Source organism: Chenopodium album, chromosome 17 (genome assembly GCF_948465745.1).
Source record: "Chenopodium album chromosome 17, dcCheAlbu1.1, whole genome shotgun sequence".
Classification (NCBI taxonomy): domain Eukaryota; kingdom Viridiplantae; phylum Streptophyta; class Magnoliopsida; order Caryophyllales; family Amaranthaceae; genus Chenopodium; species Chenopodium album.
In genome coordinates this window covers 34,701,613-34,717,314 of record NC_137850.1, presented here as the reverse complement: position 1 = coordinate 34,717,314, position 15,702 = coordinate 34,701,613, and the positions used below count along the sequence as shown (strand labels likewise).

The 15,702-nt window shown below is 35.2% G+C and overlaps 2 protein-coding genes across 2 annotated transcripts; one reads left to right on the top strand and one right to left on the bottom strand.

The window, feature by feature from the left end:
* The first annotated feature begins 614 nt into the window (after positions 1-614).
* On the top strand, positions 615-1,175 carry LOC145588864 (putative mitochondrial protein AtMg00860). The gene is made up of 2 exons (XM_081645460.1): positions 615-798; positions 994-1,175. Exons 1-2 carry the CDS (start codon positions 615-617, stop codon positions 1,173-1,175), a joined length of 366 nt encoding a protein of 121 aa, XP_081501586.1.
* A 2,434-nt stretch (positions 1,176-3,609) lies between these two features.
* On the bottom strand, positions 3,610-14,788 carry LOC145587832 (putative sugar phosphate/phosphate translocator At1g06470). Its single transcript, XM_081644508.1, has 12 exons — positions 14,301-14,788; positions 12,649-12,818; positions 11,169-11,254; positions 10,983-11,032; positions 9,912-9,979; positions 9,505-9,605; positions 9,268-9,280; positions 8,761-8,945; positions 8,590-8,676; positions 6,808-6,902; positions 5,900-6,039; positions 3,610-4,049 (listed from the first exon to the last, which is right to left on the bottom strand). Exons 1-11 carry the CDS (start codon positions 14,684-14,686, stop codon positions 5,919-5,921), a joined length of 1,362 nt encoding a protein of 453 aa, XP_081500634.1. The 5' UTR covers positions 14,687-14,788; the 3' UTR covers positions 3,610-4,049; positions 5,900-5,918.
* Positions 14,789-15,702: the final 914 nt, after the last annotated feature.

Here is a 15,702-nt window from a genome sequence, read left to right as displayed (position 1 = left end):
GAGGAGGTGTTCCAGACTCCTGAAGGGCTACCACTTTCTAGAGAACTCTTTGACCATATAATCCCCTTGAAGAAGGGTACCTCTGCAATCAATATTTGACCCTACAGATACCCAGCAACTCAAAAGACAGTCACTGAGGGATTGGTACAGGAGTTAGTTGATCAAGGTGTTATTAGGGACAGCAACAATTCATTTGCTGCACCCATAGTGCTAGTCAAGAAGAAAGATGGGGATGGAGATTATGTGTGGACTATAGGTCTTTAAATGAGGCCATTATCAAGGATAAACTTCCCATTCCAGTGATAGAAGAGTTGCTAGATGAGTTACATAGCTCAGCTTATTTTTCTAAGATTGATATGAAATCTGGTTTTCACCATATGAGGATGCACACTGCAGATGTGCACAAAACTGCATTCAAAACCCACTTTGGGCATTTTGAATATCTTGTGATTCCATTTGGGTTAACTAATGCTCCCTCTACCTTTCAGTCACTTATGAATCATGTTTTCAAGGATCACTTAAGGAAGTTCATCTTCGTTTTCTTTGATGACATACTGGTGTATAGTAAAGACTGGGAACAGCATTTGAGTCATTTGTAGATAGTGCTGGAAATCATGAAAGAAAACTATCTGCATACTAATAAGAAGAAATGTACTTTTGGCTCTATCCAAATAAACTATTTGGGTCATGTTATATCTGCTACTGGGGTTACAACTGAACCTAAGAAAATCAAGGCTATTCTAGACTGGCCTATACCTAAAACTCTTAAACAGTTTAGGGGTTTCTTAGGTCTCACAGGTTATTATAGGAGATTTGTCTAGGACTATGGGAAAATATGCAGACCTCTGACTAATCTGTTGAAGAAAGATGCTTTTACTTGGAATGAAGAAGCCACAGAAGCTTTTGAGAGACTCAAATAGGTGATGAATGCCCCACCTGTACTTGCTCTACCTGATTTTCAGCAACCTTTTGTCATTGAAACTGATGCTTTAGGATCAAGGATTGGAGCAGTTCCAATGCAAAAAGGGCATCCTATTACCTTCATTAGCAAGGCTCTGGCTGAAAAGAACCTTCACTTATCTGCTTATGAAAGAGAACTATTGGCTATAGTCTATGCTGTTAAAAAATGGCAACATTATTTAATGGTTCTTCCTTTTGTGATTAAGACTAACTAGCAAAATCTTAAGCACTTTCTTGACCATAAAATAGTGACTCCATTCTAGCAAAAATGGATGTCAAAACTGGCTGGTATGGTTTATGTCATTGAATATAAACAAGGCTGTGAGAACAAAGTGGTTAATGCTTTGTCTAGGGTGTCCAACTCTGAGTTGATGAGTTTGATTGTGTCTTCCATCAGTTCTGATCTAATGTTAGACATTCAGAAAGTTTGGCAAGAAGATCCTAATATGCAGCAGATTATAGAAGATTTAAAAAAGGATCCCAACTCTCATAAGAGATATACATGGAAGGAAGATCAACTGAGAAGGAAAAGGAAGTTGGTGATAGGGAACGGTACTGAACTGAGAGACAGAATCCTTGAGTGGCTGCATGGTTTTGCTATTGGAGGTCACTTTGGAATAGAAGCCACTATGAGAAAGGTCAAGAGCATCTTCTATTGGCCTTTGAAGCTGACTATGCAGACCTATATCAATCACTGCACCATTTGTCAAAGGTGTAAGTATGACAATTCTACTTATCCTGGATTACTACAACCTCTTCCTGTACCAGACAGGGTGTGGGAAGATATTACCATGGATTTCATTGAGGGGTTACCTAAATCCCTAGGGAAGGATGTGAGTTTGGTGGTGATTGATAGGCTGAGTAAGTATGCACACTTTATTCCCTTAGTGCATCCCTTTTCAGCACTCAAGGTGGCTTAAGCATACCTAGATCATGTATACAAGCTCCATGGCTTCCCTATATCTATTATCTCAAACAGAGATAAAGTTTTCATCATCACATTATGGTCAAAATTGATGAAGTTACAGGGAATTCAACATAGCTTATCCACATCCTATCACCCACAGACTGATGGACAATCTGAGGTTTTGAATAGGTGTTTGGAAACCTATCTTAGGTGTATGTGCACTGACACACCTCAAGATTGGGCTAGATGGCTACCACTAGCCGAGTTTTGGTATAACACCACTTATCATTCTGCTATCAAGATGACCCCTTATGAGGTTTTGTATGGACAGAAACCACCACTGCACATTCCTTATTTACCAGGGTTGAGTGTTGTGGACAGTGTGGATAGAAGTTTGCAGCAGAGAGAGCTCACTATTGGGAGCTCATAACAGAATGAAACAACAGGATGATAAGCACAGAAGTGATAGGGAGTTTGTGGTAGGTGATTGGGTATATTTGAAACTGCAACCTTACAGACAGCAGTAAGTTGAAACTAGACCTAACCAAAAGTTGGCAGCAAGGTATTTTGGGCCCTATGAAATTTTAAAGAAGGTGGGAAAGGTAGCTTATACTCTGAAATTGCCTAGCAACTCTAAAGTGCACCCTACTTTTCATGTCTCTCAGTTAAAACGATACTCAGGCCCTATTCCTCCTGCACCTATCTCTGTTACTAAACCTACAGTTTCTCAGGCAGGTGTCCTACCCAAGCATCCTGTTGTTGTGATTGATAAGAGGGGTGTGAAGAGGCACAACAATGTTGTCATTCAATGGTTGGTCCAGTGGTCTAATTCTGCCCCGGAAGATGCCACTTGGGAAGATGCTATAGCTATTAAAGAACAATTCCCTAATTTTGATCCTTGGGGTCAAGGATCAGCTGAAGAGGGGGTATTAATGCAAGTATGGAAGCTAGAGAAGGCAATATGATGACATTATTCACTGTTACATTGGGGATCACGCATGAGGCACATGATGAGAATGTTGCTAGGAGCGTTGTTGACTAACTGAGGTGGAAAAGCTACAACAGAATTTGCAATTCAGTGACAGCTCGGAAAAGGTGGCTGCTAAGGGGAATGAATGGGGAAAGGATTAGCTTGGGATTAGCATTCTGTTATAACAGAATGATTCTCTTAATTTGTTATTTTATTCCCTAAATCTGTCATTTAGCTAAGTTGTTATGCTTGTTTTGCTGACTTGCTTTGTAAGAAGTGAGCTATTAATATAGTCTCAGTATTGTAATGCATTTTTATCAATTAATGAAATCATTACAACTTTCCCCTGCTATCTCTTTCTCTCTCTAAATTCTCTCTAATACAGTCATGTTTCATTGGTGAATACGCTCGAAAATTCCCTGCTTTCTGCGTGGATATTCTCTGAGTTCATCAAGCCTAATACTCATCACCTAGAGTGATTGGATCAGGGTAAAAGTTCTCCAGGTTGCATCAGAAAAGTTGAACAATAAAAAAAACAAGTACTACAATATTATGATCTCGAGCAATTACAAAAAGGTTCAATGTCCCTTTGATTTACATTTTCTTTTGTCTTATTTTCAAATTTTAACATGTTTTTTCCCTTAATGTATATGCGTGACAAAATTGAATAAACGAGTAAAGCAAATAATTTTAAAATTTTGTACACCTTGCGTACATATGGAGTAGTATAGTATATGCAAACAGATTTGTATGGCTTCATGATAATCCGCAGTGATGTGTTGAAAAAATGCTTTACAATTAATCCAAAATTGAGTACTACAATGTTTTGCAATGAACAAACTTGGCAACCACACACATGTACAGAAGTTTGCTAAGGCTAATAACACCTTCAGCCTAATTGGAGAAAGCAGTAAAATTTCATGTCTTCAGTAATACATGTACAATCTAGTATAATGGTACAAAAATGATACAGCAAGCAGCGTGACGGTGTATAATACGAGCAGAAGCAGCCGCTTTTAGCTGGGAAGGTTCATGTATGGTATGACCATGCACCTGAACTGTGTCTGCCATCAAAACCTATAGCTTTGGCAGCAATCCAACAAGAAGTTTGAAGACAAATTACGTTGTATACATACAGGTTGCCTGGAGAAGAAGTTTGATGCACTTTTTACAAGTTAATTTTAAGCTGAATGTGTCCCCATTGAGGGAGCCCTGCAAAATAAGGCAAGCTTTAGTAGATTTACGAGGAAAAAAAAAAAAAAAAAAAGACAATGCAAACCAGAACTTCTAAACAAACTTTTATCAATTTCCACCTACTTTTGATTCTATCAATGTTGTAGAAAAAATTGAACATTGACTAAAACAAAGTTTGATAACTCTACTTCAATTTGTTGTAGTTACCTTTGTGTAAAGAATATTGTTTCCCTGACTCACTTTCAACTAAAAAAAGAAATTGAGTTCTATACATTCAATGATGTGAAGGTGCACTAAGCATTGAGTCAAAAACCTACAGATCCAAACCATCAAGCAAACATACATGTAATGGGCAAAAAAGCAAGGATTTTGACCAGGAGGTGCCAAAATAAGCAAACTTTTTGTTGAAAAAAGTCTTGGAGAGACTGATAGCTGAGGCTAACATAGGTGCACATCAATGTGGTCTTGGCCTAATGGCAAAGACGACTGGCCTGTGCAAGTCACAGGTTCGAATTCCTTCTACCCTTTGTTATTTGTAATGTCCTTGCAGCTCAATCGGACCAAAATAAATAAACAAATAATAGGTGAAATGGAAAGAAAAGAAAATTTTCAACTCAATCAAAAGCTGTTCACGCAGTTCCTCAAGGATGGATGCAAAATTTTAACTGGAAGTCTGGAAGAAGTATTTTTAATGCATGTGCAAGGAAGCAACTCCTTCAAAAAAATAATTTTTCTCGCATTCGGCTACAGATACTGGGACTTTTTGCATTTATCCATCGGGATTTACCAACAGAATATGTTCTTAGATTGTTGAACAGTTAGATTGGACATAGGGAATGAAGAAGCATGATTATATGGAATTTAGTGTCACAGTGGGTGACATGAACATGAAAACTGGGTTCTCAGATAATTCTTGGATAACCTCACCTGGCTAGGACATAAACCCAAGGGTATGTATCTTCTGATGTTTGACAGGCCTTTAACTCATATGATAAGAGAAATGGGGATATAAAACTAAGTATAGACCCTACATATCTTAACAAACTATGCCTCTGAATAAAGGTTTCTTCATTGATGATGCCAAGGTATCAGTTTATAGAAGGTTGTCAATTATGTGTGGTTCAGGTAATTATACTTCACAATCACAGGAGTTAAAATGTTAGTTGATCCTCCCTAATATACAAAAATATAAATTAAATAAATTAGTGGGGAAAAAAAAAAAGTTTAATAGCTCCACTCACACATGATTACAGGAACAAATTCCAACTGTCCAAACGTCAAACCTCTTTCTGTGAGCTCACAGATCTGGTCATGCGATTTGTCATGCAAGCTAATATAATACGTATTAGGAAATTTATGAATCAAGGTACAATCAGTTTTCAAAAAGAAAAGGAGATGTGCAAGAAATCAAATCGCCAAACAACAGATAGGCAATTAGATCAATGGAGCATGATAGCAGATAGCTAGTATACAAGTCCCTTTCCCTCTCTTTTAATATCCCTACAGCAACTTATTATGAGATAAAAGAGACAACTGCCCTAAATGAGATTCCACTACCACAAGCAATGCTACATTAAAGCTGCACATAAATTGCCACCTCATTGACTGATCAGGATGCCCATTTCAGAAATCTACTTTTACTAATGAAATTCACACTTATCCAGCTATCCCAAGTGAACTGGAGTAAGATTACTTTCCCAATAAGAATTTCTACACAAAGCAATGATTGAATAAAATAAGGGGGAAAATCAAGGGAAAAGGTCGGCAATACTGTAACTTCCAACAAAGTAACTCAGTCAAGTTCTCTTGTGGGACTGGGGGTCATTCAAGAATGAACTATAAAGTTCTGCATTGATGCAAATTCGTACCTCATAGAATCAAAAGGTCTCAAATGCCATCATGTTGATCATCGGCCTCTTCAAGAATGACATACTTTGCAGGGATATTAGTCGCTCCTAACTGTTCCCCAGCATTTTCATGGACTTCACCTTTCTGATGCTTCTGATATCTAACCAAAAAAAAAAAAAAAAAAAAAAAAAAAAAAAAAAAAAAAAGTAAGAGCAGAAGCTAAGCATGAAAAAGTTAGAAATTCTATCTTATTGTTATATCTCTATTGAAATTCTTTCCACTAGTTTTTTTGCTTTTTGTTTTTCTTTTATAACAATTTTTGTTTTTTTAATTAGAGTTATCAGCAACATATTACTGTGTATAGTTTTACTGGATATTTTCACCACTAGTTTGAGACATGAAGCATAGACATTAGATGTACAGTATGGTAATAGTAAATAATGGTGGTATGTAGTTGTAATGGACTGGTTTTCTAGCTTAATATTTCAGATTTGACAATGCAAGTAAATAAAGATTAAAGCTTGAATATTGATTGAAAATGGCAAGGGGGTTACAAAGATAGGTTAATAGCTATCTAGGATGATTCTAGACTAAGTTTTGTCTCATGTACACAGGTGGCATCTTTGGTTCATTGCCTATTTTCCCTTATTATGTACTACATTTGATGGCTACCAACATACTAAATTACCCGTAATACCCTCCCCTAAGTAAGTTCATTACAGTAGTCAATTTGTGGTACTCCACAGGACTCCAACAATAAAATTAGATTCAAAAGCCAACATGAAGTTCTCGATGTTAGTAATTTGGTGGATAAAGATCAGAAAAATTTGTTTCAAGTGATAAAAGCACATTGAAAATCATTTTAACGACGTAAACTAAAATTGTAAGCTACATCACAACAAAGAAGGTCATATTGGTTTGTACTTACTTGTACCAATTAAATAAACCGACACCAATCATGATTATCAGAAGACCGATCCCTTTCAACCAAGTAAAGTCATCATGGAAGTAAAAGACAGCAACCTGAATGCAGTAAATAGGAGTTCAGTAACAGCCACCAAATCTCTGAGAATAAATTTTCAGGTTGATCAACTTTCAGGAAAATAATAAGGATAATCACAGATAAAATTTAACATGCAAAAACAAAAAAGGTCCTTCATATCATCAATTAACAGCCCAAACAGACGCGGAAAGCACAGAACATCATCTGATGTTAGGACAAAATCTTAGCAGAGTTAGCTCTCACCTGGTCTTCATCTATATTTCATGATCAAGCAGTGACAATGGAGAAGTTCTTCAAAGTGACAATCTCAAATCACTCACGACAATTAGACACATATCTTGCTGGTAGATCAAATAATTTGACACTGTTTTCTTATCATATTTTAAAAAAATAAAATAAAAAAAATAAAAAATAAAAAGTTTTACGCATTCCTGAGATTATTAATTCTTTTTCTTTTCTTTTAAGCCAAAGAAAAGTGGGTTCTTTCCTCTTCAGATGATCTTTACTAGGTACCCTGCCACTGCGAATCTTTTGAAGTTGACTTTCTTGGTTTACCCTTTAGTTAGCATAAACTGGAAAGGACTCCAGAGTCCAGACAACAGAAGGATTTAAAAATTTTAGGCCAACAAGATGTGTCACTAGTAAGCACTAATGATATAATAATCAACATTTCAGTTCAAAACAAATGGCACAGAGCTTATATTTCCTGTTATCATAAAAGCCAACTTAATATATAATTCAATACAATTCAAACTGGAAAGGACTCCAGAAAATAGAAGGATTTAAAAATTTTGGGCCAACAAGGCGTGTCACACTATCAAGCAAATTCTTGTTTGTTCCTTTAGAAGGAGGCTAACTTCCTCTTTAGGTTTAGAATTAGTGGAAGAATGATTTTAGTGGACAAACATTTTCAGATTCAGCATATTATAAATTTCAATACAACTTTTTTGGGTTTTTCCACAACACCAGGAACATACACTTCTATGAGTACCTCAGTACATAGGAGACAAGACTGAGATTATTTCAGCCACGTCTAATATAGCATCACAAATAACATTTCAACTTCATCTTCACATGTCCATGAAATGAAACTAAATCAAATTAGGCAACAAAACATATTTTTAGTCAAACCTAGGAGCAAAGATAGATTATATTCTTTTTATCAACTATCCTAAATTACTTGTCAAGTTGTCATATCTAAAAATCATGACCGACAATAAGACTAGGAATTTTTGGAACAGAGCATGCATACTACAAAAGCCATAACATCAATTGCCTGAAAGTTTACCAACATCTTAAGTAAATATTTACTCTGTTTTTATATACTTTTTGGCAAGCAAATTAAGATATTAGACTAGGTAAACCAACAAATTAATTGAAATAATTTTACCAAAAGATTATTAAGTTATCATGGCTTAAAACTATAATATTTATAGCTTAATCTGTTTGTTAACCTTTTTTAATCACTTCCTCAAATAGCGTGCCAAAAAAGAGTGTTGCAAGTATAAAATAAAAAGAGGAAATATTAAGCTTCTACAAGTGCATGTAGGAAATGCTTATAACAAGTATATGGAAAACTGAAAGCAGACAACCAATAGAATCACAAAAAGCCAGTGAACACAGTAACAGCACACAGAATAACAGATATAATTAGGACAAAATTACATTTTCACAACTAATTGGAAAATTTTCTGGAAGAGTTCATACAATTATGGTAACAGCCTCCTTAACAATACCCGCTACCGTGACAGTCATGGCACTCGTTACTGAGATCAGAACATACTCTGTCAGTACCTGGAAAAAAAAAAAAAAGACATCAGAAGGAACCAAAATCAGATTTGCTTTTGTGACCTACAAAAAATTAAAAGTAAAAGTTACCATAAAGAAAGCCAGGGTACCGCCAAAAAGCATGAGCAAACAACTTCTTGTGATATGCCAGGAGCTGTTAAAATATTCGTTCTGTGGGAACTCATGCCAAGGGTCCAACAAAAGTGACATTAAACCAGTCGCCAGTGCCATTATAGGGGTGACATAGCTCATGAAGGTAAGTGGATTCTTTAAACCTGAGGGAGAAAATTTTCAAATTTTAGTAGTTTGGCCATAAGGCTTTTAAGCAAGTAGACGAAGTTTAGAAAGTCACTCCATGATGGCATTAAGGCATACAAAGTAGGCTTAGTCCACAATTCCCCCAACCATCCCCCCCAAAAAAAGAACCTAGTTTCTTGCAGCAGTCTAGTTAAAGAGAGTACATAATTAGTTAATTAATTAATTAGTTACTATTTCCAAGATGAATTATAATAGCATTTTGGTAAGAGACTATGGCCACAACATTGTCATAAATTGCTTATGTTCATAATGGCTTAGCAAACAAAACACGGTACTCACCATAGGATTCTTTCTTCAGTGCAGTTTTTTGTTAACAGCAAATAAAACCACAATGCAAATCAACCGGCCATGGCAAGAGTGAAAAAGAAAGTTAGGATTGAAACATCAAAACCAAAATCAAATTGTCAAGCTACAGCAGCGAGCAGCCATAAGAAATCATCTATAGTGACCATTGAGCTTTCTAATCTCAACAACTAAGCATCATATTGGAGAAATTACGCATGGAAATGGCAATACCTGGAGCAGAATCTGTGTCATACACCAGCGAAATCCAGACATAACAGCAGCAAGCATAACAAAGATAAATCCCCAAAACTCAAATTCTGTTTCCTTTGCAACTGCAAGTCAAAAAGAATATGAATATGTCAAAAGTAATTCCATTAGTCACTGTATCAGCAATAACATCAAGCACTGCTAACTGCTGTTTTTCAGCTACAGTTAACCCGATAAACGGACACAGCCGCAGACACATACAAATTGTCATAGCCTCTTTGCATTGCAGAAATAAGGTTACAAAATTCAATACATTAGACCCAACCTAGGATCCCTAGATTTTTTTCAGCTCTTCTACTTTTATAAGACCTTGTTTACATCCATCCATGGCCATGCAAAGATAGAGAAAAAAAAAAAAAAGTTGCACATACCCGTCAACAGAATTCCAAATGAGATGACTAGAATGATTCCAAAAAGTTTAAGACTTGGAGACTCCAACCTAAATCAACCAAGATACAATAGAAAATTAATATCAAGAACAAAGAATGTCAAATTCAAGTGGAAAAAATAAGCATATGAATGTCATCCTTGACTCTTAGTTATAGTAGGAATGGAGATTAATATTGATATAACTGAGTACTAACAAAAGTACATCCCCTATCTACCAAAAGAGGTAGCTATCTAAATTTGTTAAAATACCCAACAAAAAGTAAACTATAAATGGATTTTGTCCTATCATAGCATTACTGAAACTAAATTTATAGTAATAAATATCAATATCACCTCAAAATCTGTGTATCACAGAAAAATCTTGCCTTAGAGGATTTTAAAAAAGGCTCTATGAATTGGCAAAAAGGGTAAACAAGATGTTTTTCATAGGAAAATAAGAACAACTTAGAAATTACAGAAAGTTCTTGCTGAAGCTTACTGAGTTACTGGTAGAAAACCATGAAGCTGTTAACCCTAGTAGATAGATTGGAATTGAATGTTGACCATCCAATGTTAGATAATTTTACTAATCCTAAAATCTTGTGTATTCACAGCTCACTCTTCTTTTCTTCCTGGATACAAAAGCGCACTCTAAGATTTTCACCCCATGCTACTATTAATACAAATGACACATCAACAACAACCAAGCCAAATTGGCAGAAAATTCTAGTACAATTATGTTGAAAAGGTAACAAGAAAAAATCTTATTTTCAAAATTAAAAATAAAATTTGAATATCTCAATTTGGAAAAGCAAAAGGTAATACATAGAGATGAAAGTTAAACTTGTCTATCAGCCTCTATAGTGTTATCTATACTCTATAGCTTACTACACAACTAGACAAGAATAAAAAGCAAACTTTTTTAATTCACCATCTTATAATTTTCAAAAAAATATTAAAAGAAAAAAAGGGAACAAATCCAACGCAGAACATAAGAAAATGCAAAGACATAATCAGAAAAGAAGTAAGACGATTTAAAGGGGAGAAGGAAGATATGACAAGGTATTGCCTACCTGAAAGCAAAAGCAAAGACAAGAAGAAATATCGGAGAAGCGGATTTACACTGCAAATTACAGGAAAAATTCGAACAATTACAATTTTACATAGAAGATAAGGTCATTGGATTTTAAACAAGAAGCTAGAAAATGGAAGCATAAACCATACTGCATAAACATAAAATTCAAGTATAAGGGACGAACCATGGTGGCAAATGTAACAGAGATGAAAACAAGTGATGCATTGCTCAGATTGATATCCAATGCCGTTGCAAGAGCTGTAGGGAAAACTGTAAAGGCAGAGGCCATCTGTATTGTTAGGCATCAGATAAGTCAATGGTATATTGCTAACAGTCTATCAGTAACAGAAACTTTTACTACAATAAAATTTAAATAATGACATTAAGTCATCCATCCATCTGCTAGTTATTGAAAGAGATTACAGCACACAACATGCCCTTACAGTTCCAAATAAAATAATATGTGTAGATTATCCTCTTTTTTTTTTTTTTTTGGGGGGGGGGGGGGGGGGGGGGGAGGTGAATTGGAGGGATACAGCGGGGTTTAGAGGGAAAACTTGGTATCATCTTGCTAACTCATATTTAGGTACAAACCCAACCCCCACCCCCCAAAAATAAGCAAGAAATAAAAATTAAAAAAAAAAAAAAAAAAGAAAAGCATTCCTCTCAATCCACAAAAAAATTTCCCCATCACTTTTCCTCCACATGGCGCAGAGCTTCAATTGGCCAAATAGTTCCAACCCATCTTTGGTCTCTTTCATTCACCTTGACCCACATTTTTCACATCCTAGTCGAATAAAGGAGCAACAATACATGTAAATGAAGATCAATTTTGAAACCTTGGAAATCCCCACAGAAGTGAAATCTTATGGAAGGTAATATTCACAAAGCCCCAATAAATAAAATTAAAAATAAAATAAAATAGAAAATCTTAGACCAAAGTCCTTGAAACCTAAAAATCACAATTAATCCATGTAATTGTCGCACTGGGGTCCAACACCGACACATGTGAGATGCACCTAAACATGCGTGAAAAACCATGTCTAGTTTTGATTTTTTGATATTTTGGAGCACTAGGAAACAAATGCCACAAGGGTACAAGGAAAATAAAAACAAGACGAATCTAGCAAGATCCCACATAGTTATTGTTTTGAAAATACATGTCTTGTTAAAGTAAAAGAATTCATTTGCAACGTAATATCTCAAGATTCCAAATGAGATAAATTTTATTTATTTATTTTAAAAATAAGAGTAGAATGATCTTTTGAGTGAATGGTCACATTCCTTTTTTATGATATAAGTTATGATTTATGTGCCCCACTTTTAGGTTGGCATTTTATCATGTCAACTTTGCATTTGTACCATGTCCATAATCGTCTTGTGTAACCTAGCTTAAAACTACAAGGTAACAATTGATAACTTAAGCCAAAGCCAAAGGAGCTTTTATCTGAGAGCTTCAGAGGACTAGGTTTTAAGAATAGGCATAATAAAAATTATTGTCTTCAATCACTTCAACATCTTAAGGGATATCATGATTAGCATCTAACTAGATTTTATAAGGTGTCCAACATGTAATGTCATAAGAGAACATAACTGAATCGAATTGGAAGCCAAAAAAAAAAAAACTGTGTAGAATATAAACCAAAGTAATTGAACTGGCATACCTTTAGAAAAATAATCCCTCCATGTCATACATACACCTTTATGAAATCTTTCATACCAAATGTAAGTAATAGCTCTAGATAAAACAGCTTGCATAGCAAAGTGAAATGTGTTCATCAACAAGGGAGCTGGGAACTTCCCCATGTGATCCCCTAATAGAGATTTATTATACCTAGTCACAACAAATTTACAAGTATTAAGAAGTCAATTGCTTTGACAAGAAACAAAAGATGATTTCAATATATTTAAAACAAGAAAAAGAGAGGGGGGGAAAAAGTATCCTAAGTAACTACAAATAATGTTATCCGACAACTACACTAATATATCAGAAGTGAATTCCCCATTTACCTTGGATTTTAAGGGTGAATCTTTATTTTACACAATACCCTTCATAAAAAGAAGCTTAGAACATCCAATTTTGCTACTGTCTACTCAACACAACTTGTACACATATTTATTCATAGGAAAAACAACAAAGGCTATTTTACAAGACGGTCCGTGTATACAGACCTATCCATAAGCATAATATCAGCATACTCCCAAACCAATCATATTAAACCATTTGTTTTCTCTTTAAGTTGTAAAAGTTTAATACTTTCTACTAAAAACTAAACACCCGTTAAAACATGACTGATTTGGTAGAATGCTAATTTTGTGCTTTTGGATTAATAATTAATGACCAACCTTAATTTAAGGATTTGAACAAAAAGTGTAAATGAAGTACAAAATCACTAGCATAATTTTTTTTTCCCTTTCAATTCCTCAAATGAAAAGCCTTCCAATAGCAAGATACAGGATGGAATGAGACACCATCCTAAGTTTTCAATTCTGACACAATTGTATAGTTTGTGTTAGTCCTAAGTTGGTTGCTTAAATTATCATAAGATGCAAACATTATCTTTGTGTTAGTCCTAAGTTGGTTGCTTAAATCATCATAAGATGCAAAAATTATCTTTGTGCCAAATATCATGACAATGTTTAAATCACCGTATACAACATCATTGTTTCTCTTCAATCTCCAATTTTTAAAGTTGACCCATTTGTTCATAACTGCAAAACCTAAAATATCATATATCCATCCAATACCAACATGGTTCAAAGAATTATGCAAATAGCCAATACCAACTTGCAAAGCAGCTTATGACACTACATTATCAACAACAAACACTTTTTTTTTTTTTTTTTTTGGTGTTTAGAGAGCCACAAGAGTGGATAATGAGAATCAATCCCAGATCCCCTGAAACCGGGAAGAAAGTTTTAAACACTTCAACTATCATTCACTCTCCAGTAGTTCAAACTCTTAGCAGTTACTATCGTGCTTTCGCCAAGGAAAAAACACCCAAAATAATAGAGTTGCAAAGTAAAAATGTTACATAAAAATTGGCACAGCATACATATTCAATTGTCAACATAAATTAGATTGTCGAATCGGCTTGCCTACAATTTACACAGTACACATTGAGTTTATACCAAATCCTTGCCACCCCAAGTACTCGATTTCATTACTTTACGGTCCGATACAGATGAATCAAGTAATAAAACAGGTCCTAATTCATAATCAAACTAAACCCAAAGCTCACAATTCCAAAACAAAACCACATTTCTTAAAAGTAGAAAAGCAAAAGTCGAAATTAGAGCAAGAAGATTGACTTACAGTGTCAAAAACAAGCTAAAAGTGTACCAAACACAGATAAAGAACAAAGTCTTGAGCACATTAGCAGGTGAGACTTCAGTCTTGGAATCCAAATCCTCAATACTCCGATTCCCAATCCCATTCCCTTGATCTTCAACATTAAAAGGAACATAACTCTCATTCCCATTCCCATTCCTATCATCTCTCTCCAAATCACCAGGTTTCTCCATTGCAATTCCTGGCTGATCAAATGGCAGCTGAAATTCGTCGTTGTCGCTATCGCCTTCGCCTCGTTGCAGATGATGAGTTTGGTTGAAATCGCACCAGCCAGAAAACGAAGGCTCACGACTGAGAGAAGGGCAGGTTAACAGCTCATTGTGCTCTAATGGCGACTCAATGGGTATCATCTCCTTCCATTAGAGCTCCGATGACAGAGGCATGATCCCGAATTTGACGAATTTGCAGATCGATGAGAGAGAGAGAGAAAGAGGGGGTGGGCGGGAGGAGATCGGATCTACGAGAAGGAAGGTGGGGATTTTGATTTGTGGAATGTCAAATACTCGATTGTCAAAATGGGTTCAAACGTTGTCGTCGTTTGGTGTGGGTTTGTTGGGAGGTAGAGATGATCAATTACGATTTACGGCTCGACCCGCTAGCTCAACCCCATCCAGCTCGGGAAAAGGATGGGTCTGGATAAGTAAAAATAGTTACTAGGGTGGCTCATGCGTCATAGTAGCTATATCCGTGCAACTTTTTTTGATTTAGATTTATGTTACACCTTAAGTTGTTGCCAATATAAATAAGGGAAAATCGTAAATAAATATTTTAAGAGTATAAATCTTCGCACATTATATTCTTAAGAGTTCAAAACAAACTCATTTACTGAGTAATATAAATGCGAGCAAATAAATAAATGAATATATTAATGGGAAAAATTGTCTCAACACTATTTATTAAAATAGAACAAATCTAATATATATATATATAAAGGGGAGTTTTTTCCCGAGTTTTTAGAGAGTCACGTAGGATTTAATTTTCTTAGCGCGCCACGTAGGATTATAAAGTTTAGTTTAAAGAGCATAATTGTCTCAACACTATTTATAAAAATATAACAGATATAATACAAGGGTAAATATGTAAATGCATATTTTAAGGGGGCATAATTATCTCAACATTATTAATAAGTGTTTAGTCACTTTTAAAAAGGTAGGGAAAATCCCGAAATCGGCCGGAAAAAAAAAAGTTCAATTTGGCCTGACAAGCCCGCCACTTTTTTGCGAATTTAACCATGAGATTTCTATTTACCTGATTAATTTGTACTTAGGTAACGCTTATCAAAACTTATTTTTCCTGAACTGAACTTATTCGAACTTATTACACCTGAAATAAGAGAAAACAAGGTGAACAGAACACACAACCCGAC